The 27,579-nt window shown below is 35.9% G+C and overlaps 1 protein-coding gene across 8 annotated transcripts in view; it reads left to right on the top strand.

Moving 5' to 3' along the window:
• Positions 1–27,579, top strand: part of LOC131663660 (alpha-(1,6)-fucosyltransferase) — a 553,369-nt gene that overhangs the window by 429,884 nt on the left and 95,906 nt on the right. For all 8 annotated transcript variants that reach the window (XM_058934176.1, XM_058934178.1, XM_058934175.1 and 5 more), the window contains one exon: positions 5,172–5,253. In XM_058934176.1, the coding sequence (XP_058790159.1) occupies positions 5,172–5,253 (82 nt within the window). The remainder of the gene's footprint in view (positions 1–5,171; positions 5,254–27,579) is intronic.

The following is a 27,579-nucleotide window of genomic DNA, read 5'->3' as shown; positions in this document are numbered from 1 at the left end:
TTTGAGCAAACATAATATCGCATTGCTTCGATAACCTCCATACAGTCCCGACATAGCCTCTTGTGACTTTTGGCTGTTTCCAAAACTAAAAAAACCACTCAAAGGATATCTATTCGATGACAAAACAACGGTTGAAAACAATGCGACGAATGTACTTAAGGCTATCCCTAAAAGTAAATTCCAGAACTGTTTTGAAAAGTGGAAACATCGATGGAACCGTGTTATTCAATCAAGTGGGGATTACTTTCAAGGATGCCATCCACCAGATGATAAAGAATAACGCTAGCACGAAAATATAAAGGTATGCCCGATACTTTCCGGACCTCGTAGATACGTGTCTAGCTGTTCGAGATAGATAATATGTATAATACGTCGTTCCATAAACTACGAAGATCAAGATTAACTCCTGTTTTCTCGAATTTAGAAGCGTTTTTCTTAAAGACATATATATTTAATCGAACTTTTGATGATGGATTCGGATTCCTTGCTCCAAACGCTATGAAAATATATTATTAGAACATTAAACTGCGATCTGCTTGAAGGAATAGGATTAAAAAATTCGAATTTTTTGCATAAAAATCACTTTAACCCGAATTGTCATGGTCAAAAATTCAAACTATGATAACCCGTTATAGTTTTTCTCTATTCTCTATTACGTAAGCTATATAATACCGTAGGATTCATGTCGCTATTCATTTTGAACTTTTTTTCCAAAAGTTTGCAGAGTGTACATAATATGCCAAGACAAGATTCGTATCTCCGAACGGCCACATTTTCACCAACGACCGATTGAAGTTGCTAAATAATGAGAAACCTGAGCGACGGGCGGCTACGTGACAAAGGAGCTATCTCAGGCGGCTCCTTATAAATATGTTTAATAGACTACCTTGGGTATCGTTGAAGCTCCAGCGTCCCAACCCTTGCTATCAGTTTTGAGGATCCAGCCCTGCGTTAGACATCCACCTGGCAGAATACGACGAGGATGAAAGCCGACGTGAGCAAGAGGAATGGAATGGAACAGGCTATCGAAGAAAGAGAAAAAAAGGACTGCGGCATTATTAATGTAGCTTCTTGTAATATCGAATGGCCGCTGTACTCAGCCAGTCCATTGCATTCGACTAAGATGGTTAGGACTGAGGAAGAGGAAAAATATATCTTCTTTATGTCTTAGATACAAACTCTAAGAAAATCTTATATGGGAGCAGAGGGTAAACGAGCAGCAAGCAAACAAGGCCACTATATTTTTGGCGGTGTATATTTTGGCACTCCTTCGACAAGAAGAGTCTATACTTGCATCGCTACTTACCATCAGAGTGGAGAAGAGGCAATTTGCACTACTGCCAACAGTGGGGGAGGAGGAGAGCTGGCCTGTGCCGCTACTTACCTCAGGGCACAAAAGAGGTAAAAAATACAACCTATGCCGATGTCCCGAGAGTCGCCGGATCGATATGAACGGAAACAGCCATTGATCGAGCCATCACTAGAGAGTTGTAGCGTCGTGCGAACTGAGCGGTTAGATACGGTTGGCAATTGAGTCGCGGGCATGCTCTTCAGGTGTCTGGCATCTGTTGTAAGGGATTTGAAGATGGATATGAAGTCTTACCGATGTTTCAACTACCACGGGGACGCATCCACGACCTTCTTGCCTTCGGCCATTCATCAACCGAGATCTTTGCCGAAACTGTGGCCGTCTCAAGATTACCATTCATTGATGCCCACGATTCTCGTTAGTTAGCGATTACCAGAGGTGAAAAGGCGGAGAACAAAGGGTATCAACTGTTTAGAAGAAAGAAGAGGAAGAAAATTAAGAAGCTGCAAGTGGCTAAGGCACTGGCGGGCGCATCTATCGGCGACATAGCTTTGTGAGTCTGCGAGGAAGAGCGCGAGTTGCACGAAAATACCCGTGCCGAGAAGTGCCATGAAGAACAAAACCGCCGTCGTACCTCTTCAAGAATTGAGGCAGCGGTTGATAAGACTTCTGTACCCATAGACGTGGAGGACGAGACGACTGGCATTCATCTGCCGAATTCGTCTTCCTCTACGTTTGGGTTAGTCGGCAGTGCTGCCTCCAACTAGCTATTTGAAGTGAAACTGCAGGCGTTTCGACTGCGCTATTTCGAAAATAACCAGTCGCGAGATCCTTAAAGAAAAGGGCAATCAAAGTTGGTTATCGTCGACAAGCAGGGATAGTAGATATTTAGTTGTCCAGCATCTGTAGGTGAATGTATGGACGTGTGAGTTATTTCATAATTTTATTTGGTTTGGTCTTTTTTCTGGTATCTGTGTCCTGTATTTCCATGAGCCTGGCATAGTTTCTGCCAAGGGAAAGATTGAGGGATCGTTTCGTGATTCCGTCGAGAATTTTTGACCTTGAGGGATAGGTCGTGGGCGGCAGGAGGGCTCGTTGCAGTTTCTTCCTCTCTTTTATTTACGAACTTTGTTGACAACTACTGTCGTGCGTGAGTTATGATACGTGTGGTCATGCTTAATTTTGATTTGTTTCGGAATTAGTCCAGCAGCGGAAGATGGACGGAGAGCAATTATGGTAGTGCAGAGTGTCATTACAGTGTGATAACGAGAATGGAAGATAGAGAGGGAGAGTGCGCAATGATCGATTAGATGAGTGTCGCTGGTCGGCGTTTAGGTATGCCACTAATGAGTAGTAGGTGGGAACTAGTCGGAAAACGAGTTGAGTCGCCACCGCTCAACTTGGAGAGAGAGCGATGTTGTATTATCGAGGCCTTTCCGAAATATTAATCACCCACGAGTTTGAGTGCGGAGGAAAGCTAGCAGCCTAAAAGATAACAGGTATCAGTGAAACAAGACGACAGTATGAAAGACTAAACAACTAACCAGCATTTCCCTACAGCCATCTCCAGTCTATCGTCGAAAAAGGCATCTTTATTAAGGTCAGATCTCTCTCTCTCTCTCTCTCTCTCTCTCTCTCTCTCTCTCTCTTCTCTCTTTCTTTGGCTTTGGCCTTTTCTTTCTCTTTGGCTGCCTCTAAAGGTCGTGGCTATGACGGCATCTTTGTCAAGATGCTAAAACTGGTTTCCGAATTCATCATGCCTCCTCTCACCTCACTGTTTGACAAATTCCTCGCTACAGGCATCTTCCCATCAGCATGGAAATAAACTCTCATTGTTTCCTTGCTAAAGAAAAATCCACACACATCCATTTCAGACACTCGAGCTATTTGTAAGCTTTCTGAATCATCAAAATTATTCGAACGCATAGTACATATTCAGCTATTGAACTTCCTTGAGGCAAATAAACTCTTATCTCCATGTCAAGCTAGTTTTCATAGAGGTTACAGTACCCAGACTGCTCTTTTGGAAGTTCTGAATGATGTCCGCTATGCTACCACTAAATTTGAAATTACTATACTAGTACTCTTTGATTTCTCGGAAGCTTATGATTTCATATCACACAACATCCTCATAATCAAATTCAAACAACTATCTATTGATGACACACCCCATAAATGGTTCTATAACTATCTAACTGTCCGCTTACAAGCTGTAATAGGTTCCGTATCACAGTGCCTGGGGGCTGTCTCTGACGTCCCTCAGGGCAGTATTCTGGGGCTACTATTGTTCGCAGTTTTTATAAATGATTTTTCTATAGTTACAGATTATTCAAATTTAATGTTCTACGCAGGTGATCTCTTGCCTTGACATTATATAAACTTGCCACTTCCAACACACCCATCTATCTCACGACCTACATTTCATTTGCTCTGCAGTCAACAACGAGTTATGAATCTAAAAGAAATCCACCCACTGATTTTGCACTCAAACCTACACAATTTGAGTACTTGAAGCGATCATATGCATGCTCTGGTCACGATCTACTGAATAAGCTTAGCATCCTTATTCGATGCTAATAGACTGTGTGAGTTGTATACGTACTTATATAACAAGTTCATTAAGCTGGAATTTGAGGAATGGGAGAAGCATGCGAGGCACAAACAATTTATCGTTTTAACTACCATTACGAATTTATCTGCAAACATATAACCTGTAAACCTAGCAGCTTTCAATAGTAATGATGATTATATCAAAGTCGCTGACCGTCGCCTGATTCTTCCGTTCCTCAACACTGATATAGATTTCTCATGTTATTATTAATTTCTCGCCTAATCGTTACTTATCATGTTACAGATTGGTGGTTCCCACGCCATTTCATATTTAATATTCAATATGTGTCATATCTTTGTCATTTTACTAATCCTGTTCAATAATTTAATTTCATTCAGATATTCTATTTCACTAGTAGTATCTTCATATTATTGTTACGAAAATCTTTCATTTCTATTTTTATTATTATATAAATTCTATGAATTACGTTAACTAATCTTTAAGTTTAGTATTTATAAGCCGCCAAACTTTGAAAATTATGTATTAAATTATTGTATCATTCCCTTCAGAGGGGGGGGGGATTTATACTCCAAGGAAAAAAGAAAAAAATTCTATATATATATATATATATATATATCTTTAACTTGCACCAATATCATCGGCAAACTACATCACGTACGAACAAACTCGGCGTTTATTCGCTTGAGCACAGGGAGACAAGGCCGAAAACTTTTCTCTTCAATTCATTCCCTTATTTTCACTACAGAGCTTTTGGCGTTAATCCGCTGATTCTCTCGGAAACCGGCAGCGTGTGAATACAAAAGAAAGCATAATTTGATCTGTGTACCTTTGTAATGACAGTCTATCGCCAAACGATCAGAGCAAATGTTATATAAATGCTAATGAATAAATATAAGTTACTACGGAACCATGAGTATTTATTGTGTCCACGTTCTTCTGTATAATTATTTTCAGATGCAGTGCATAGTTATAGAGTAGTTCGCTGCATCCCGAGAAGTATTTTGCTTTCTGAACCTTTTCCCTTCAAAATAATTAGTCTGCAGTTTCTTTGGGCAAACGAAAATTAAATCGTATGACAAATATGCTATAATGAATATTTAAAAAATCCTTATGAGCTTCTTTCAATTTAAAATTTATCAAACTATATTTTGTAAAAAAAAATTATGGAACTTCTTAAGATAAACATAATTAAAGATTTTAATTTTTCCTGCCTAACACCGCTTGACTCTTTCAATAGCTTTCAATTATGAATATAAATATTGGATATTTGAATTTCTAATTAATTTTCAGGTACCTTCAGAATCCATTAGATTGTCATTCTTCAAAAAAGCTAGTGTGTAATATAAATAAGGGATGTGGTTTTGGTTGCCAGGTAAATATAGTGTATCTTTTTTACGAACCCCCATTGATATTTTCTTCTGATTTTAAGTAATTTGTAGCTATGTTATTCATATTCATCAATTATTTTCTTTTAGATTCAGGTAAAAATGCTATTATTTTAAGCAAATAAAATATAAATAGGTGCTTGTGGTCAGTATACGCACGGTAGAAGTAAAACTTCTTTCCCAAGTTTTACAAAGAGTTTTCATAGTTTTTGTACTTCACTGAGTATATAGAAGGACTTAAGTACTTCAAAACATTAATATATTTCATCATAAAGTGCAAATGAACATAGGGTGAACTTTGCAACGTGATAATTATCTTTATTGCAATGATTTATCACGTGCTAATTTGTTTATGTTACGGGGTTCAAATTAAAATGAGTTTGCACAAACTCATTTTAATTTAAACCCTGTAACATAAACAAATTAATTTGATCATTAATTATAAATGATACGGATATGAGTAGTGAACACTAATTTAATTAAAATATATTAAATGATTTATATATAATATTATCAGTATTTAGGAAGCAAGAGAGAGAGAGAGAGAGAGAATACGAGATGCGTTCCGTAGTCATTTATCTGTTACCAACGGGGCACGCCAAGTCATAGTTTTCTCTATGCAGCAGAATCGTAGCGTAAAATATCTATGGCGTGTGCACCGGATCACAGTATTTCGATAAATAATGAAAAAGAATTAAAGAAAATCCATCGAATAACTGCATGACGATCAGGAGAAATGTTGTTACAATTCATATATATTTACCCTCTATGACAGATGAAAATATTTATTTTAATACAATGATCTTGAGGGAAATTCCTTCGTATAAAAATTAAACAAATATACTCAATAACGTTCCCTTGGCTTTTATCTCGACGTTTCGTCAAACAGATTTATTAGCTACTTCAAGAGCACGTTATTAAAATAAATTATACAGTTATTTAATAATTTAACACAGGATTATAGTGCAATAAATTTACATCTTGACTACTACTTTTTTTTATGGTGATTAAAAAACAGGCAAACTCAATGGACCTGGCGCGTACGAGTACGCCAGCGGGCGAAACCCGCTGTCGCGCTCTCCCACCGTGTGACGCACTTGTCGACCGCCTGTTGCTGAGCCGTTATGAATAACAGCCGAGTCATCAGAGCCCACCACTTACGTCTAAACTTGCTTTCCCTTGACCTGGCAATGAATTGCTGGGACAGGGGGAAGTAATATCCACCGCCCTGCGTTTTTTAGCGGATAACTGCGACTTCTAGGCATCTATCCACCTTTTTCCCCCTCAGAATTATCTTGACGTAAATCGCGATCACTGTCCAACTGTTCTTGTTTTACAGCATCTTTGCCACGATGATTTTTGACGTGATACTGCCTACTTCCATCTCCAGTTGTCGTCACTCCGTATCCCACTGGCTACACTCAAAAAAAGTGTGCTCAGCGTTGACTCGTTTGTGTCCGCAGTATTTACAGTCAGAGCTGCTTACTTTTCTTCTATCGAATAAATATTTCCTGAAGTAACCGTGGTTGGTAAGAAACTGAGTCAGGAAATAATTCACTCCCCCGAATCTCCTTTCCGTCCACGGTTTCAGGTTGTCAATCAGGCGTCTTTTCCATGCGCCAGTCGTGCCCCTTATCCATCGTTCATTCTAGTCCATCATGGTCCTGGATTTTTTTTCCACCACGGCTTCGGTTCTTGTTATGTCTCCTTTTTGTTTGTACACGCGCTTTCGTTCTCTAGCGAGCAAGTCTATCAGGATCACACCCGCCACCATTAGCACAGTCTCTGCAGAGACAGTTCTGTAGACGGAGGCAATACTCAATACTCCCTGTCGCTGTACGTTTGTCAGTCGCTTGCTATATTTCCTGACGTCCAGCGCGTCGGTCCACACCTCTGCCCCGTACAGCATGATCGTGTGGGTCGTAAACATCAGTAGCCGTTTTTTCCATTGTCTCGGTCCTAATGTATTCGCTGTATCAGGCGACTCAAAACGGAAATCCTCTCTGCCGCCTTCTTAGATGTCTCTGTATGTATAGCCAGAAGGTCAGCTTCGTATCTAGGGTCACCCCCAGATACTTGACCGTCCTCCTGGTCTGCGTCTGTATCTCTCCGACCGTCGTAAGAATCAGGGTGTCAATCCTGTTTCCCATCAGAAGGATAAGCTCCGTCTTAGCTAGGGCTAGTCTCAGTCCGTGTCTGGTTATCCATCTGTTGATTCGTATCGCGCGGTTCAGTAAAATTTGTGCCAGTGCCGGAGCTCACGCCATTATCACCACTACTACGTCATCGGCGTAAGCGACTAGCTTGACCCCCGGGGGCATCTGCAGTCTCAGTGGTGTGTCGTACAATGTATTCCAGAGATTCAGGTCCAATATGGATCCCTGGATGATACCTGCAGCAATTCATCTCGTTACTGTACCTTCAGTCGTCTCGTACATAATCCATCTATCTCTTAGGTACTCTCTTAGCACTCGCATCAGATATGAGGGGACTCTAGAGGCTTGTAGGGCCTGTAGAATATCCCCGCACTCGGCGGAGTTGAAGACGTCCCTAACGTCTAATGTCGCGAGAACCTCTATTAGCCTCACCCCGTAGTAAATGCTAAAACTACTGACTCTGATTAGAAAATATCTCATTTACATAATAAGTTTTTAAAGAGCGAATTATTCTATAGTCAATATCATACGGCGAAGATAAATATTTAAACTTTGTTATTTTTTTCTAAAAATTTGATAAAAGAGTCCAATGTATAAGTAACAGTCATTATTTTACATACGTATAATTGTATAAAATAGATAAATTTTATAGAGCAACTATTCTCAGTCTGTTTTGTATTATGGCTAGTATACAATTACGCAATAAATCGTATACATAGATTTTATATTTATAGTACACACACATGTACATTTAAAAATATTTTTATGACAATAAAAATACTTATTACATAAATTTATACATATATGTCTTATAGAAATGGAGAGTCGCAAATCCAAATGCAAAAAATTACATACGTATACGGAATCCTCATTCTTTAATTACACAGGACCACAAAAAAAAATGAACTTGGATGTCCATCGACAAAACCCATGTACTCCTACGTATTTTTGCGCGCTGAGTCCGAATCTGGCATTCGTTTAACCTCAGCACGTCGGGTTCAAGGGCATTTGAAGGTCACATTGCAGAAATCAGCAATAACTAATACAAGACATCTGTCTGTTAAGTTTTTGGGGTCGCTGAGTTTAAATCCGGTATTTGTTTTTCTCCATGAGGTAAGTTTGAAGGTTAGTTCAAGGTCAAAGCTGTTTACTCTAGGAAAAATGAATTTTTGACTGCAGATTCTGAAAGAGCGGGAAATTTTACGTCCAGATACATATTCAATTTTTTTTAATATAACCCTTAAGGTCATGTGAAGGTCACTTAATCTTGTTGGATGGAGGATTTGTATGACAATAAGATAATGGAATTTCATGGGGCAAACTACCATGTCGTTATGTTTTCAGAGTCGCCGAATCCAAATCCGCGGTGTTCGTTTGTCTCCATCAGGCCGCATTGAAGGTCGTTTAAAGGTCAAATCCTCGACAATTAGTGAAATCGAGTCAAGTTATCATTCTAACATATTTTTTGAGCATCTGAACCCAAATATAAAGACCGCTTAATACCTCAGGGTCAAAATCAAGGTCATCCCAAGGTCAAATATACATTTTTTTTATTAAAAAAAGGAAATTTTGACCACAGTTGCATGAAAAATAGAAAATTTTACATATTAGTGAATTATGTGCCATAAATTAGTATTTGAGAAAAATACTGAAGCTGACTAATCGTCGCATGACAAACAGCCACATATGGAGACATGGGTATCATGTATTACAAAACTCATGATTTTCTTTTTTTTCTTGTTCTTTTATCTTCGAATGATCTATGTAGGGGATTCCGCTTTCGTTTCTTTCCGTCGATAATATGTTCTCTTTTCAATGTCCAACAAAAGTCCGCTATCATATTTATGTCCCACCGGCCCTGGTATCGCTGTTCCATTACTTTAATATCTTGGTGAAACCGTTCCCCTTGTTCTTCGCTATAATCTCCAAGATTTTGTGGAAAGTAGTCTAAGTGTGAATGAAGAAAGTGTAGCTTGTAATTCATCAAGCAACCCAAACTATTGTAATTTTTAAGTAAGTCTTCAACTAGTTTTTTGTAGTTCTCGCTCTTGTGATTCCCTAAGAAATTTTCCACTACATCCTTGAAGCTAATCCATGCTGCTTTCTCTTTATCGTCCATCTTGTCTATGAATGCTTCATCCTTTAACAATGTGCGGATTTGGGGACCGTCAAATATACCTTCTTTCAATTTAGCGTCAGATACTCTTGGAAATTTTGTTCCCAGGTACGAGAAACATAGCCCTTCTTTATTCAACGCTTTAACGAATTGTTTTATTAAACCAAGTTTAATATGGAGAGGAGGAAGAAGGACCTTGGATGGCTCTACTAATGGCTTGTTAATGATGTTATCCTTACGGGGTTCGAACGTTGATCTATCAGGCCATTCTGCTTTTACATAATGATTCTTACGATCCCTGCTATCCCACATACATAAGAAACATGGAAACTTTGTGAAGCCTGATTGCTGACCTAGCATGATGGTAAGAATCTTGAGATCACCACAGATTAGCCAGTTGTGTTTCTTGTACTGTATTTTATTTAATACCAACTCAACATTTTTGTAATCTTCTTTCAGGGTAACCGAATGGGCCAGAGGTATTGCAGAATATTTATTAGTGTTATGTAATAATACAGCCTTCAGGCTTCGCTTAGAAGAATCCAGAAATAATCTCCATTCCTCAGATTTATAAACATCCTTCTTAAATTCGTTCATCAGATCCTTAACATTGTTGCAAAATACGAGATCATTCTCCGTAGAGAAATATTTTCTGAAGTCTTTTTCTCTATTCCGATAGTAAGAACATTTAGTACCTTTCGCCAGTAAATTTTTTTCCTTCAACCTCGAAGCAAGCAACTCTGCTCCCTCCTTTGATAAGCCTAACTCTCTAACTAGGTCATTAAGTTCTTTCTGATCAAATTCTCCTTTTATCTTTGTTTGTGATCCAGATGGCACATACTCGTCATTACTCTCGTCCGTTTCTTCTCTTTCACTCTCGGCCTCATCAGAACTAGAAATCTCTAATTCAGTAAGTGCAGAAGAAAGGTCACTTTCTACATCTGTATCTCTTTCTTCTGTTGGAGCTATAAACGGCTTGATTACACTAGACACACTCGCGTATACAATTTTGTGGACATTAGATGAGTTAAAACCTATAATTTTTGTCATACAAAAATAACAATTCTCTACATTTTCTGGCTCACTCCAAACCATAGGTTTGACAAATTTTAATGGAGTTTTGTCCTTTTTGTACCGGCTAAACATCAGCCTACAGCTATTGCATATCGATTGTGGCAGCCAATCTTGCTCACCATCAGTGACTTTACAACCGAAACACTCATCGTATACTAGTTTCAAATCATCTGTGAATTTGCGAAGATCCGACTTTTTCAAAAAGTATTTGCCACACACATAGCAAAAGGAATTCACTTTTTGCTTACAACTATGAGAATTAGAGCGTATTCTTGTATTGTTGTACTCTACAGAGACCAAGTTTCCAACCACTGTAGAGCTGCAGTCGCATGATGACGACGATTGCGGACCTGCTTGCTCATCCTGACCAATCGCCGATACTGGGCATCCGAAACCCTGCATCGTACCTCTTCGTGTGCCAACCATGACGGCATCATGCCTTCACCCCAGGGTTTTGCCGGAAAACAAAAAGCCAAAAAAAAAGCCGTTTTCCGCCGTCACCACGTGGAGGTACCCTGGGTTGCGGCACACGATTATTTCGGGAGTGTGATCAAAAAAATAAGTAACGATCACAGCTAGATGTAAGATTTTCCATTTTCTCTGAATCTGTGGTCAAAATTTTCTTTTTTTAATGAAAAAATGTATATTTGACCTTGGGATGACCTTGATTTTGACCCTGAGGTATTAAGCGGTCTTTATATTTGGGTTCAGATGCTCAAAAAATATGTTAGAATGATAACTTGACTCGATTTCACTAATTGTCGAGGATTTGACCTTCAAACGACCTTCAATGCGGCCTGATGGAGACAAACGAACACCGCGGATTTGGATTCGGCGACCCTGAAAACATAACGACATGGTAGTTTGCCCCATGAAATTCCATTATCTTATTGTCATACGAATCCTCCATCCAACAAGATTAAGTGACCTTCACATGACCTTGAGGGTTATATTAAAAAAAATTGAATATGTATCTGGACGTAAAATTTCCCGCTCTTTCAGAATCTGCAGTCAAAAATTCATTTTTCCTAGAGTAAACAGCTTTGACCTTGAACTAACCTTCAAACTTACCTCATGGAGAAAAACAAATACCGGATTTAAACTCAGCGACCCCAAAAACTTAACAGACAGATGTCTTGTATTAGTTATTGCTGATTTCTGCAATGTGACCTTCAAATGCCCTTGAACCCGACGTGCTGAGGTTAAACGAATGCCAGATTCGGACTCAGCGCGCAAAAATACGTAGGAGTACATGGGTTTTGTCGATGGACATCCAAGTTCATTTTTTTTTGTGGGCCTGTGTTATTCTCTATGTTATTATTATGTTTTGATTACTATTACTTATATTTTAAAAATAATGAAAAGGCTACTATAATGATCACTCAACCACCATATATCTTTTTATATACTTATAATATAATTTATTACTTTAATGTGTACCATTTCAGAAATTGTTAGATTAGGAGATCAATTAATCACGAAAACACAATTCATTTTATATAAATAAAATAAACTCTAATTTATTTTCAGTACAAAAGGTAATTCAATGTGATATCTCCTCTATGCTGGTAGCGATTGGATAGCCGAGCTGAGTGCGTAGCTTAGAGAAGAAAGCGAAAGTGGCGCTGGACGCATGCATACGTACACAAGCACAGTAACTTTCCTTTCCTTATGAGCGTACACATGTCCCATGGACCATGAGTCCATGACTCAAGCCTGTTAGTTCTTGTTTCTGTAATTAATTTAAACACAGCACAAAAGAATTTATTTATTAAATATTTAGTCTCTTAGAATTCTAAATGCATAGAAAGGAAGAGGTTTTGTAAAAATATTTACTAGATTTTCTTTAGCTGGTACCTATATTAATTTTATTTTTCCTTCTATAACGAATTGTTTAATATAATATCTCTGTACTTTAGATAATTTATTTTTGACTTCCGTTTTCTCTCTATTTTCTAAATTGATCATAATTTCATCTATTTGTTCATCAAAATTTTTAAGTTTATGATTTCCTTTTTTTTATGCACAACTAATTGATGACTTATTATTACATCTAATAATGGTTATGGAATATATTGTTTTACCTAACATATCTGTAAGTGCTTTATCTAAAGACATCATTTCCTGACAAGCTTCGCTCATCGCATAATACTCTGTATGACAAGTAGATAGGTTTCATACCTATCTACTTGTAATCATACCGCTTGTTGAGTATGAATCTAAATTATCTCTAAAGCTCGCATCGGTATATATCTTTAAGTTTTTGTGTTACTTCTATAAGTTAAACCTAAATCAAGAATTAATCTAAGATATCTGAAAACTCTTTTCATATCGATCCAATCTTCCATAAACGAATTAGACTATCTTCTAGCTAGAAAATTTACTACAAATGAAATATCAGGTCTTGTAACATTCGCAAGATACATTAAGCTACCTATAGCTTCTCTATAAGAAAATTCTAGGTTTCTAGACTTTTTCAGATATCTAAGTTCTTTCATTTTAAATACAGAAATTAAGTGATATTTAATTTCTTTTATTTTCTCTAAATCATTATTCTCTAATAGTAATATATTATCTACATATACAATTAGTAAAATCAGTATACCATCTTTCTTGTAGATAAACAAACATTGTTTATTTATATTTCTTTAAAGACCTAATTTTTCAACCGTTTTAGAAAACCTTTGATTCCATTTCTTAGGACTAATCTTCAAACCATATATTGCTCTATGTAATTTGCAAACATTATTTTCTTTCATATATTCATCTACTTGTACTCCGTCTGGTATCTCTCTATATATATTTCTTCTTCTAATTCTACATTTGAAAATGCCATTTTTACATCTAACAGATAAACTTCGAGATCTAATTTATTAATTACAGCAATCGCGGCTCAAATTATAGCATGTCTCGATCCCGGGGTATAAGTTTCTGTAATTCTAAGCTCATATTCATTAATATCTTTAAATCCTCTAACCACTAATTTAGCTTTGAAAGTTAATTTTCTGTCGGAATCTACTTTTCTCTTAAGTACATATCTACTTTCTATTATGTTAGCTCTATTTCCTTTTGACTTTACCGTCGGTCTATCTACTATGCTCCAAACTTCATTTTCTCACATAGACTCTAATTCATCTTTTATTACTTGGGACCAGTTCAATTTATCCTTAATTTCCATAGCTTCTCTATAATTAGTTAGGTCTAAATTCAATATAGCCATTAAACTAAATACTTTTTCATTTTCTCCTAAGATTTTGATTTCACTATATCGGATTAAGAACGCAAAACTATTATCTACTAGATTAGCCTTTCCTTCCGCCATAGCTTTGTAATCCTGTTTTATTTTACTACCTCGCTTTAATTGTACTCTAGTCTGACTTTTGATTTCTTAGTTACTTTCTATTTTCTTCTTATTGTTTTTGGCTTTTTCTACGTTGCTTCTTACAGAATATATGTCATTTAATTTGTCGTTTAATTTTTTTGAACTACCTGTATCGAATATATCAATAGTTATGTTTATTATTTTGTTATAGAAAAATATCTTCTAAATCTTAACAAATGTTTCTCACTAGAATGCTTATTATTCCATTATGATACATTCAGCAAAGAATATACTCAAAATGGTAGAAGAACTAGATTTGCTACATTGCAATATCCGAAAAGATGCCGTACAGTCAGCATAAAAAATAGCTACATAAGAGCAATTATGATTGTTAATAAACTACCGAATAACCTTAAAACTATTATCAAAATCTCTACCAGAAAAAACGAAAATCGATAATGAAAAATCAGATATGGATAACAAAATAAATTGCAAAAATAAATCCAGACAATTACTTGACTTTATTGGTAATTTGAATCCTACATCGGAAGTCCATGAGGGAACCACATGAATACCACAACAATCTACTGTTAGATGTACGAATATACAGGGTGGACCATTTTAAGTGAGCCAGTACGTTTTCTCGGAAACTAGATACTAACATACCCTTATGACCTTGCCTGTGTCCTTGGATGTAAGGTTCAAGGTCATTTCAAGGTCAATTTTGTTTTCTTAAACGGGACCCCCTATTTTTGACCCTGGATTTGGAAAGAACGGGAAATTCTACGTTCAGATGACCTATTATACGTGGGGTCTGGGGTAACCCTCAAGGTTATTTGAAGGTCATTTTTATTTTTTTACGAGTGTAAGATTTACGAAAAATAGTTTCATACAAAAGTTGCTCAACTTGAGGACATACCCTTATGACCTTGCCTGTGACCTTGGAGGTCAGGTTCAAGATTATTTCAAGGTCAACTTTGTTTTATTAAACAGGGCCCCTCATTTTGACCCCGGATTCGGAAAGCGTTGATTCGCCCCTTTTATCATATGCTAGCGCAAGGCCGTATGCTTTTCTAGCTTAACCATCCATTTTACCCCATAAAAGTAACATTTACCGTGAAGATAGAATATCTGTCATTGTATGGTTTGGCTTATCGAATCTCTTCATTCTCCCAAAACAAAAATTATTTTTTGATACAGCAGCTTAGTTTATTCGTTTATTTCACTGAATAAAGATTTTGTGTTCATTGAAGAGAATTTTTTTGTTACAAATTTTTATTATAAATTAAATCATAAGCCTTTTGTTTCGGAGTATGCCGGATTATACTGCGCGTGAACGTGTTGACATGATTATTATTCTTGGTCTAGCCGGAGGGAATTATCGTAGAGCTGCAAGACTTTATCAAGAACGTTTCCCGTACCGAAGACACCCTAATCGTAACACCATTCGAAGGGTTCATGTGAAAGCTCAACAAGGACATTTATTTCGTACGCGAAGACATCATACTTACGATGAGAATGATGTTCGCGTGCTTGTGATATTGGCAATTATTCATAACAATCCTCATATTAGTACATTAAAAATTAAAAGAGAAACTGGCATACCAAAACAAACTGTCTTGAGAATTTTGAGAAGCCAAAAATTCCGACCATATCACATCACTCTCACTCAAGCCATCACACCAGATGACATGGAAAGACGACTGGAGTTTTGTCGTTGGGCAAGAGAAATGATTCAAAACGACAGAACTTTTTTCCGTAATGTCATGTTCTCTGACGAAGCTACATTCAAAAATAATGGGGAGCTCAACAGGCACAACTGTCATTATTGGTCAGCTGAAAATCCTCATTGGCATCGACACATAAATCATCAGCATCGTTTGAGCGTCAACGTGTGGTGTGGCATTATCAATGGACATGTGATTGGACCTTACTTTTTTGAGGGAAATGTCAATGGGGAAAACTTTTCTCGATTTTTACAAAATGAAGTAGATGCACTACTGGAAGAAGTTGACCTCCAAACAAGACTGAGAATGTGGATGCAGTTAGATGGAGTTCCTGCGCATTTCCACAGAAATGTTAGAGCTTACCTGGACAACAGATTCAATGGTAGATGGATCGGTCGCGGTGGACCAGTTGCATGGCCACCACGATCTCCCGACTTGACATCTCCTGACTTTTACTTATGGGGATACTTGAAGAATGTCGTTTATCAAGAACAACCAACTACCCGAGAAGACATGATGGATAGGATCAGGATCGCATGTCAGAACATACCGCAGGATGTACTACTAAGGACATTAGATAATTTTCATCGGAGAATTGAATTATGCATTCAAGGAGAAGGAAATGTCTTTGAACACTTACTGTAAAATATTTCACATGTAAGTAACAATTGATTAATTTGGTAAATAAATAGTAAATCTAAAATACTTTAATCACTTATCTTCTTCATCACATTATGACCATGAATAAACAGGGCAACATAGACCGCACACGTGACGGCTAAACAAGACGTTGAGTAGAATTTCCGGTCTTTCCGAATCCGGGGTCAAAATGAGGGGCCCCGTTTAAAAAAACAAAGTTGACCTTGAAATAATCTTGAACCTGACCTCCAAGGTCACAGGCAAGGTCATAAGGGTATGTCCTCAAGTTGAGCAACTTTTGTATGAAACTATTTTTCGTAAATCTTACACTCATAAAAAAATAAAAATGACCTTCAAATAACCTTGAGTGTCACCCCAGACCCCACGTATAATAGGTCATCTGAACGTAGAATTTCCCGTTCTTTCCAAATCCAGGGTCAAAAGTAGGGGGTCCCGTTTAAGAAAACAAAGTTGACCTTGAAATGACCTTGAACCTTACATCCAAGGACACAGGCAAGGTCATGAGGGTATGTCCCCCTCCAAGTTGGACAACTTTTGTTTGAAACATTTTTCGCTATCCCCACTAGTTTCCGAGAAAACGTACTGGCTCACTTAAAATGGTCCACCCTGTATATTTATGCTAACAAATTATGTAGTTTATACTATAAAAGATCACATAGGAAAATAACACAATTCAACTATGAAAAAATGCAGATTAAAACCATGGTAGAACTGAACAAAATACAGAACAAGCAAACTCTTTACTTAACCAAACAATATTAGAAACGCGATTTTCTGCGCCCCAACAATTTATTAAATTTTCCAAAGCTACGCAACAAGACTCAAAACCAAATCCAGATAAAAATACGCCTATTGAACAAGTATTTGACGAAATAGACAAAATATCTGTAACAAATAAAATTATAGCATTGACACAAAAACCACCATCAGCTCCGGGAAAAACTATACAGCAACAAAACTGTATCAGGATGACGTACAGGGAGATTAATTACCTTGGAAACAACAAAGCGTTCTTGTACTTCGATAGAGAACACAAGGAATACAAACATTCAAAAATTTCACTTCATCATTACAATTAGAACCAAAGTATCTAGATATAGTCCTTGTTGATGATATGCTGCTGATTGAAATGATGATTGCACATCATCATGCCAATGTACTACTATCATTCAATAGAAATTTTTCCACACTATAGAGAAACTTGTGCAATTAGACTAACATGTCCAGCAAAAAACAATTTTGAACGTGTCATATATCGAAGAAATAAAAATACGACTACAGGATACTACAAAACAGCCAAACAAATGTCAAATAGAGACTGGTAATTTAGTGACAAAAATTATATATGTGCAATTTCTTTTCTGCTTGTTATTTCAGATTAAAGCTAATGTAGCCTAAGCAGAATAAAATAAAATAAAATCAATAGTATTACATTGTATCCAAATTTTTAGTTTTAAGTTAGTTTTAGTTTATATTGTGTATTTCTATGCCGGACCAGCGAACAGGAAGAAATTCCTCTGCTGGATTACATAATATGTAAGGTGGATGCATGTTATTAATGTATGTCACTTTGGTTAATAATAATAATAATAATAATAATTTTCTCTAGTATTTCACTTTCATCTTCTTTTGCAATAGTACTCAAGTTCTCGTTATATTCTCTAGTTAATTCGTCGTTTTTATCTATATTTTTATAAGTTTACTTATCTCTAAATGTGCTTTGTTAAAATTAACTTTTCAGACTGTGGATGCCATAAAACATATTCGTTACTATGTACTTCTTCGTTCTTTTATTCTCTCTAATATACTACTAATTAAAAAAGGATTGTCTTAAACGTTATATCGGGGTAAAGAGGTTATAACGGTCTAGTTTGTGTCCCATTATTCACTGTTTGGTTCTACCTTTAGTTTCCCAATTTATAATCTCTTAGGCTCTAAAGTTGCCTCCATTATAGACCGTACATTCTTGAAGGCCTCGTTAATCTGAGGTCAAGCTCTAGCTTTGATCTCAACGACCTTCTCTACAGTGGCCAGAATTTTGTCTATCCTGGCCACGTTGAATTGCCTGAGTTGATCCTCGTGGAGAATTCACAGGGGCCTTGGATCGAATGATGCGAGTGAAAGAGACTATTTGCCCATACGCGCTGTAATGCTGCTAGCGGCAGTAGGCACGGTGGTGTCGTTCGAAGACACGGCGGGCAGGGTTGGGATAACTGCTGAATCCGTTGAGCCGCTCGATGTAGTTGTGGGCACCGATGAGACCGATACAAGATGTCGTTGTGTCGGTGCTGGATGTCATTAACACTATATTATAATTTTCTAGATAAACACTTTCTCTATCCTGTCTTCTAAATAATTACGGTTCCGTACGCTATTTCTCTAAGGCTGTTAAATAGTTTGTCTAAACTTGAAAGTAAAACTTTCCTTATACATTTCTATACCTGTCTCATCGGTGCTCTTGACGCTTTAACCGATGTTCTGATCAACGTCGATCTCAGTCTTCATCTCTTCTACTGCCAAATTGTTGTTGCTTATCTAAAAGAATAGGTTTTTCGAATGTTTCATCTATTTAAATAGCAGTTAGATTTTTTTCTAATATTTATCAGGTACGTCTAACAAATATAATCCGAAATCGACAAACAATTTTTAAATCGACATGTATTACTCCCGTGCTAACTCCTTTTCCGATAATCGTACATAGCGCAAATTACTGGGGACGGACGATGGCTCACATTTTCAATAACAGACCGATCATCAACCCGAATGTCAAAGTCATAAGAGGTGTTGACCAAACATTGCGCTATAAGAGATGGTGTTATGTTAGAATTTCATTTAATCTCTAAACAATAAAAGTAATTCAACTGATCTTTAATCGTCTCTAATATTATCAGTTATTTGCTAAAAGTATTAATTAAAACATATATGTACATATATAAATAATACTTATAATTATTACATATAATATAATTGTATTTATCCATAATTTTTTTTTCCAATTTATTTATTTACAATCTGTCTGCTAACAATGAGTAACTTTTATTATACAATTACAAAATTGGTTACAAAAATATTTGATATAATTTCATGAGGGTACTTCACCATTGTTTTGTACCAATATACTATTGCCGTGCTCCTTTAATTATGAATAAATGGCGTTTTGTACTTTTTAAATCTTGAGACTATTGGTGTTGTATGAATTAGTTCATTTGCTAGACGATTTGAATGTTTCATTGTTCTACTAGTATATTTTTTATAAGTTTATTCTATTTCTTCTCTTACGGTCTTAATGTTGACATCCTTCCTTAAGTATTCATTTATTACATACCATGGTGCATCAGTGATGTATCTTATTGTTTTATTTTGAAATCTTTCTATGGCATCGATGTTAGACTATGTGGTTGTGCCCGACAGTTATATGCCGTATGTTCTTACTGGTTTAATTATGGATTTGTATACTAGTAATTTGTTTTTGATTGCCAGTTTGGATTTTCTTCCTAGTAACCAGTAAAATTTCCTCGTTTGTAGATTGAGTTGTTTTCATTTGGTCCAGATATGGTCTCTCCAGGTAAGTCTTCGATCCAGGTGTATTCCAAGATATTTGGCTTTTTCTCCTTGTGGAATTGGGTGATTATTTTTATGTATACCGATGGACAGTATCCTTTCTTTTTTATATAAGTTACTTGAATTGATTTAGTTTCATTTATCACTATCCTCCATTTGTTGTACCATTTAAGAACTATGTCTAGGTATTTCTGCATTATGTTAGAGGCTGTTATTTCATTAGCATGTGATATTAATATTGCTGTGTCGTCTACGTACGTGGCTATGCTGACGTCTTCCATTTTGGGGAGATCATGGGTGTAAATTAGGTATAATATAGGACCAAGAACACTTCCTTGGGGGACACCGGCTTTTATTGGATAAAGTTCTGTTGTTTCATTATTTACTCTTACCTTAAAGCTTCTAGAACTTAGATATGATTCCAGTAGTAAATAAGGTTTTTTGGTCAAATTTTTTTTAGTTTATATTGTGATGTTCGTATCACTTATAAATAATTCAAACTCTCGTATCTAGTTGCGCGAGTATGAGTAAGAATTTGTTTCTAATAAATCTACTCTACTTGTCAAATAAATTGAAAAATCAAATGTAAGGTAATATGGCTAAGGTTTTAAGGAAAGTCAGACTATGTCCTAGTTTCTTATGGTGCGAATTGTTCCATAAGCAGAGCTAAAGTCTTCTTGGGATTGGATATAATTCGGCCCAAGTTTCTTATAGCGCGAGATGTTCTATAAGTTGAGCTCGAATTATAGGAGAGGAAAAGTCTTGTTCAGTTAATCACAATGAGAGAAAGAACTTAGGTATTAGTCAAGTTTATTCAGACTCATGTGCTCACTGTACAAGGCTGGAAGTGAATGTCAGTCTGTGCAATAGTGGGCGTATTTATACACAAATTTTCCCGCCTATTTTCGCAGGAGCGTTTTCTTCGAGAAGTTTTCGAATATTCGAAAAACATTCGTGAATTTTGAGAAATAATTTTTCTTAATTTACAAGTAAATAAACATTAATAATGAGCTGTGAACACATGTGAACTTTACAGAATTCGTTATTTGTTGATTTAGTGTAATTTACAATTATCGCAAATAGTGTTGTCAAAAGTTATCAACTAATAAAGTTAATTAATGTAATATTACAATATTTGAAATAGAAAATTATTAAATTTTTACATAACTTTATCGTTTATTAATTTTAGAAGCAATTTCCAAAAAGAAATATCCAAATTAGTTAATAACATTTAAATTATAGCCAATTTTCATATTTGTAACGGTTTTTTCTATAATCTTATAACGCAATTATTAGACTAATTATCTAAGATTCATAAATTATAAAGCTGTCATTATTAAGTATAAAATTAACGCGTTTGTGCTATATACAACTTATTATTTAAATAAATTATTAATTTTTTATTTATTAATAACAGTTATTATTAAATTGTTATTAATGAAACCAATGCTTACTCATGTTCTTTAGTTATTCATTTTGCATATGGACTATTTACATTTTTCTAATAATTCATATTTTTAGCGTAATAAATAAATTAACTTTGCATATTAAAATTCATTATTATTTAATAATTAAACGCGATTCGTATTACTATATTCTAAATCTACGTACTAAAATCTATATAAGAAATACTTTGTTATATCAAAATTACGTCTAATTAACATATTTTTCTCAAATCACAAAAATCATTATATCTATTACTTTGTGACGTCACGCTCCTTATTTGATTATGAAATTAGACTCTTGTACTAATACGATCGAATAATCGGTGAGGTGGCGCCGTTTAATGTGCTAATTTGAGTAAACAAATACATGCGTTTGACGGGTTGCAATGATTCAGTAACATAATCAATTAGCTCATAGATAGTACCGCTACAATATTATTATTACATATCTTTGAATTATTCTATAACATGCATGCTAATATGGTATGCGCACACTCAAACGCGCAGGCTGTCTCATACCGAGTTTCCGCTTTGACTCAATTAAGTTGCTCTAAATATATCAATTTTACGTTCTGTGTCACACTACTCGTTGTGGAGACACAATTATTTCACTCTATAACGCACGAAATTTATGTACCGTATCACACTCTCTCTCTTTCTCTCTCTCTCGTTCTCTCTCTCTTTCTCGCTCTCTCTCTCTCGTTTTCTCTCTCTTTCTCGTTCTCTCTCTCTTTCTCGCTCTCTCTCTCTTTCGTTCTCTCTCTCTTTGTCAGCAGCGCATGCACAGTATGGCTTCTTTCACGCGCGGATTCCGATTAGCACGTATTTTAGCCAGGTGTCATGACGCCGAATCCTTTATTCGATTATTACTTATGATACCGAAATTACGTACCTCGTACACAATTTGTGAACCACGACATGTCACTTTTCGAGCATTTATTTTCTCTACCTCGAAATATCCATTTTCATGAATGCTTGAAAAGCGCGATAGAAAAACCACACTTTTTTGCATTGTTTCACGCGTAGCTGTCATATTTTTCAACACGAACTCAATAATTTTACCGATCTCTAATTCTACAATTCTAAAAATTTAAACACTCCAGGATATTTTTTGACAATTTCTACATTACTCTAATCTGGTATCTGCATACTCTAATCAATTTCGCCACTATATGCTCTTTTTAAAAAACTCTACTTTTATTATTATTTTTAAACGTACTTTTTTTTCCTTTTTCTATGGAACGCATTGGAAACGTATGTAAGGCCTATAACCTGTTGGATTGTGAGATCAATTAATTACGAAAACACAATTTATTTTATATAAATAAAATAAACTTTAATTTATTTTAAGTAAAAAGGTAATTTGATGTGATGTCTCCTCTTATCTGGTGGCGATTGGATAGCCGAGGCGAGTGCGTAGCTCAGCAAATTGTCTTCTCTATCTAAATTGAATTCTTTCCATCAAATAAGTGGGTACGATTATTTTTTATAAGTAATAGAAATAGTAAGTTTAATTTAATATTTTTCTATTTATCTAAATTTTTTTTAATTGTTATTACTGATATTTTGTGTTCACTTTATAATATTATTTAAACTATTAGTTTGAACTTAACTATTAATCTTCCTCAATAATCTTGAGCAAGCATAAAAGAAAATTTTTGTCACAAAATCGTAACGCACGGTGTTTAAAGGCCGAAAAAGTTTAAATAAAATGGATCCAAAACCTGTTAACACAGAAAATTTCTATATTGTTTTAACATTAAAAAAAAGTTGAAAATAAAATCCTAGCTGCTTTCTTTCTCCAGTTATATGCATTTTTAGACTTTCACATAACAATCTGTAGTCCGAAGCTTGATTTTTCTAGTTTATTAAGCACAACGCTTTCTCAAATTTACCTTTTTTTCAGATATTTTTTATAAATAAGTTTGCGTGTTTATGTTTCATTTGATACATTTATTTATAGAAATCACTTTTAGCCAAGCCCAGGACCAACAACAAAAATGTAGTGGTTGAATGGTCCTATTTCTTTTTCTTTTTTTTTTCTTTTTTATTTTTTTACTTTTTATGTATTTTCATTTATGTATTTTTTCTTAATACATTATATAATTAATGTTAGGATGAATTCAAATAAATAATTTAAAATTATATTTAAAATTATACTATTATAGATAAAGCGAAGAAAACTCTATTGCTATTTTTACATACATAGCATTAGACCCTGCTTTTTCTGCGCAATACTATTTACTTTATAAAATCGCCGATAGATGGTGGTGACCCTATATTTTCTATCTGGTAAGAAAAATTGAATTCTATAATCAATAAGTGTAGTTTAAATGGTACTGCAATTGCTGCCTCGATCTTCTTAGATTGCAGAATTATAACACGACGGTAACGGCGACATCATGACTTTTTATTAATAATCATAATCGTGTAATACGGCGTATTACAAGATTTTGCCTGAGAGTGTTGCACTACTTGCAAAACCTCAGGAAAACCATCCCCATCTCTTGTCACCCTGTAACCAGCCGAATAATTATGTCCTACTTGCCCCCTAACACAAGCACTATTTTATATTCAAATGCGCCTACCGATGCCCGGGAAAACGATGCAACAAGTTAAAGAGCGCGATCTGATGGATGAGAGACAAAAAGGAGTGTACCCACAGACACTTCCAACTAAGTGTTGCTGGCTGAAAGGAAAAGCACACTGAAAACCGACGGAAAAACGCAACGGAGATACACGTAAAAGAAATCCACGGATATTACACACTCGGACACAATCACAGACATTCCGGGGAACCTATCACCTGGGACGACCAGGAAATCGGAGATGAAGCGGCAGCCGGTAATCAACTGTGTCAGGCTGCTGCGCACCATCCACGACACCCTGAGCACCACACACACTGTTGTTGATCACTGGCGAGCATCCGAACACACGCGTCGCATGACCGACGGGGAGCGCCTCAGAAGGCGATCCAGAGACCGGTAGCGAGGCACGAGGTGTATACGCAGGCGTTATGGTAGAAACTACGGTGTTTTTACGACTCCGATTTCTGGAGTGGTGGTCTGGCGCCCAATTAACAAATCGAGTCGCCGATGACCATTAGGTAGCGAGACCCCGAATTCCTCCGTCACAAACGTACGTACAACTATTTACTCATCTAATTGTTATTTTATAATTATTCTGATTTCAAAATAAATCATGGAGAGAAATGTTCTCATGATGAAAACAGAAAAAAAGTTATGCGCTCCATGTGATAGGAAAATTATTTTTGGTAAAATTAAACCAGAAAAGTTTTTTATAACTAAAAATAACTGTATTCTTAAAAAAATGATTGTTAGAGGATTTTGATTTGAATAATAAAAAATATCGTTCGAATACGAGGTGTGTTAAAAAAATAACGAGAATTTTCGTTTTATGAAAAAAATATTTATTTATTCATCTACATTAATGTTGTCGCCTTCAAAGTAGTCCCCTTCGGATACAATACACTTATGCCAACGCTTTTTCCAATCCTCGAAACACTTTTGAAACTCGATCTTTGTAATAGCTTTTAGCTCTTTCAGCGATTCGCTTTTAATGTCATCTATGCTTGTAAAACGACGGCCTTTTAATGTTCTCTTTATTTTTGGAAATAGAAAAAAGTCACATGGAGCCATATCTGGCGAATATGGAGGCTGAGGCATCGTTACAGTTTCGTTTTTGGCCCAAAATTCACGAACAAGCAATGAAGTGTGAGCAGGCGCATTATCGTGGTGCAAAAGCCATGAATTGTTTTGCCACAAATCCGGGCGTTTTTTTCGGATTGCTTTACGCAAACGACGTTGAACTTGTAGGTAGTACTGCTTATTGATTGTTTGACCTTGTGGCAAGAATTCATAATGCACTATGCCATTAAAATCGAAGAACACAGTGAGCATAACCTTCACATTCGACCGTACTTGTCGAGCCTTTTTCGGTCTTGGCGATCCAGAATGCCTCCACTGGGACGATTGAGCCTTAGTTTCGACATCATATCCGTAAACCCATGTTTCGTCACCTGTTATAACACGTTTTAGTAGTTCTGCATCGTTATTGACTTCATTTAGCGACTCCTGAGCAACTTCCATTCGCCGCTGTTTTTGTTCGAAATTCAACAATTTTGGAACGAATTTTGCTGCCACACGTTTCATACCCAAAACATTCGAAAAAATTTGATGGCATGAGCCAACTGATATGCCAACATCATCAGCGACTTCTCTGATTGTGATTCGGCGATCGTTCATAACCATTTCTTTCACTTTTTTCACGTTTTCATTGGTTGTTGATGTGCTTGGGCGTCCGGGTCGTTCGTCATCTTCAACGTTTTCGTGGCCATCTTGGAAACGCTTATACCACTCATAAATCCTTGCTTTACTCATAACAGACTCACTATGTGCCTTTGTTAACATTTGACAAACTTTACTACACTTTATTTCATTTTTACGCAAAATTTAATACAAATTCTTTGATCCATTTTTTTTCACAAACGAAAATCGCCGAGCTCGAAAAACACGTCTAACGTTAGCGGCTGCCACTTAAAAAGTAAGCAATGAATATTGCTGAAAATTTTATCGTACTTCAGGGGCATGTGTACCAACATAATAAAAAAAAATTTTATACAAGCGGACTCTCCAAACCCGCGAAATTTAAAAATTCTCGTTACTTTTTGAACACACCTCGTATATGTAGATCATGCTATTTAATACTTGTTGATCTTGTAAAAGACATATTTAATAAGCAATAGCAAATCATGTCTAATTATAATGATATAGAACTTCAAAAGAATGTGCGATCGATAAAAGGCACCTGTAATTGTGTTATATATTCTACAGTAACTTATTTTTGGTACATAAAGGTAAAGAAAGGTAGAAGAAATATCAGAGTTTAAAATATATAAAAAAATAAATATAAAAGTATCAGATCGATTTAACCAAACCGTACAAAGTAATGAAGTTCCAATATCAGAAGAAAATTAAAATAATCTAGATATTCTTCAGTTTTGTGGTAAATGTTTTCAACAAACTGGCAAAGGCATAAGTCATGATTATAAAAGTCCCAAAGAAAATTTATTATAACTTGTTTCTGACGAAATCAAGAACAAATCGCCAGCTCTGAAATAAAAAATAAATTTAAGTTTACGACGGGTGATTGAAAAAGAAAACTTATTTTTCAAGATGATATAAAAAATAATTATCATTAGGTAAAGGAAATTTAGACAATTTCCGAATTAAACTAGGAACATCATATAATGAAATGAGAAAAATTACAAATATTTTATGATGCAATGTAGGTAGAATATCTATCCCTAAAAATTACTATTAGCATATGTTGCATAAATCAAAAGTATTGAAAGATAGTTAAAAAGTAAGTTTGTATGAAGTTATAAAATGTTTTATAAAATTTATACAATAAATAACATTTATTATTATATAAAATATTATATAAAATTTATAAAATTAATAACAATGGCCTGTTATCTATGTCGACGTTGAAGAATTGCTTAATTAATTTATAAAGAATAAAAAAAATAGAAGGCAATTGTATTCTCAAAGTTATGGCTGATGGAGGTCAAAATTTCTTCGAGATAAGTTTAACAGTTCTTCCTGAAAATTATTTACCAACGGCAAATCTCGAAGATACTAATGCAAGAGTAATGAACTCAGCTTACATAATTCGATTGAATATAAAGAAAAATCACTGATCTCTGAGGGTGGCAGTATTGGTAAAAAATGTAAGCTCATTGTTATTGTTATTGTTACTTCAAGAACTACGTCCACGTGGAATGCTGCAGAGGTAAGCTAAGTATCTGTACGCATTAGTTATTTCCCTATAGTCATGAATTGCAACGATTACCGAAAATCGTTAGACTCGCGCGAAGTTAACGAGCGGCTAAACGAGAAGAGCCGCGTTCGGTTCGCGAGAGAGAGAGAGCGCGTAGGGGCAATGACCGGGAGGGGAGGCTCCGACCGGCAGTATGACTGTGCCACTCAGTCTATCAGCGTCGCGCTAACCTCCATTCTTCCTAGTTTTTCGTGCGTTTTTTCTGGTGACATTACGAACGTTGGTGCAGAGTGCTGAGTGCAGCAGCAGCAGCAAGGGTAGCAGCAGTAAGTGCAGCGGCAGCAGCAGCAGCAACAGTAGTAGCAGTGACAACAGCAACAACAATAGCAGTAACAGTATTTGAGGCGGTGCAGCAAACAGCGAAGCGGCGTTCCAACGATTTGCTAGTCG

Source organism: Phymastichus coffea, unplaced genomic scaffold (assembly GCF_024137745.1).
Source record: "Phymastichus coffea isolate CEN01 unplaced genomic scaffold, Cenicafe_Pcof_1.1 PCOF00037, whole genome shotgun sequence".
Lineage (NCBI taxonomy): Eukaryota > Metazoa > Arthropoda > Insecta > Hymenoptera > Eulophidae > Phymastichus > Phymastichus coffea.
This window is presented reverse-complemented; position numbering and strand designations above follow the sequence as displayed.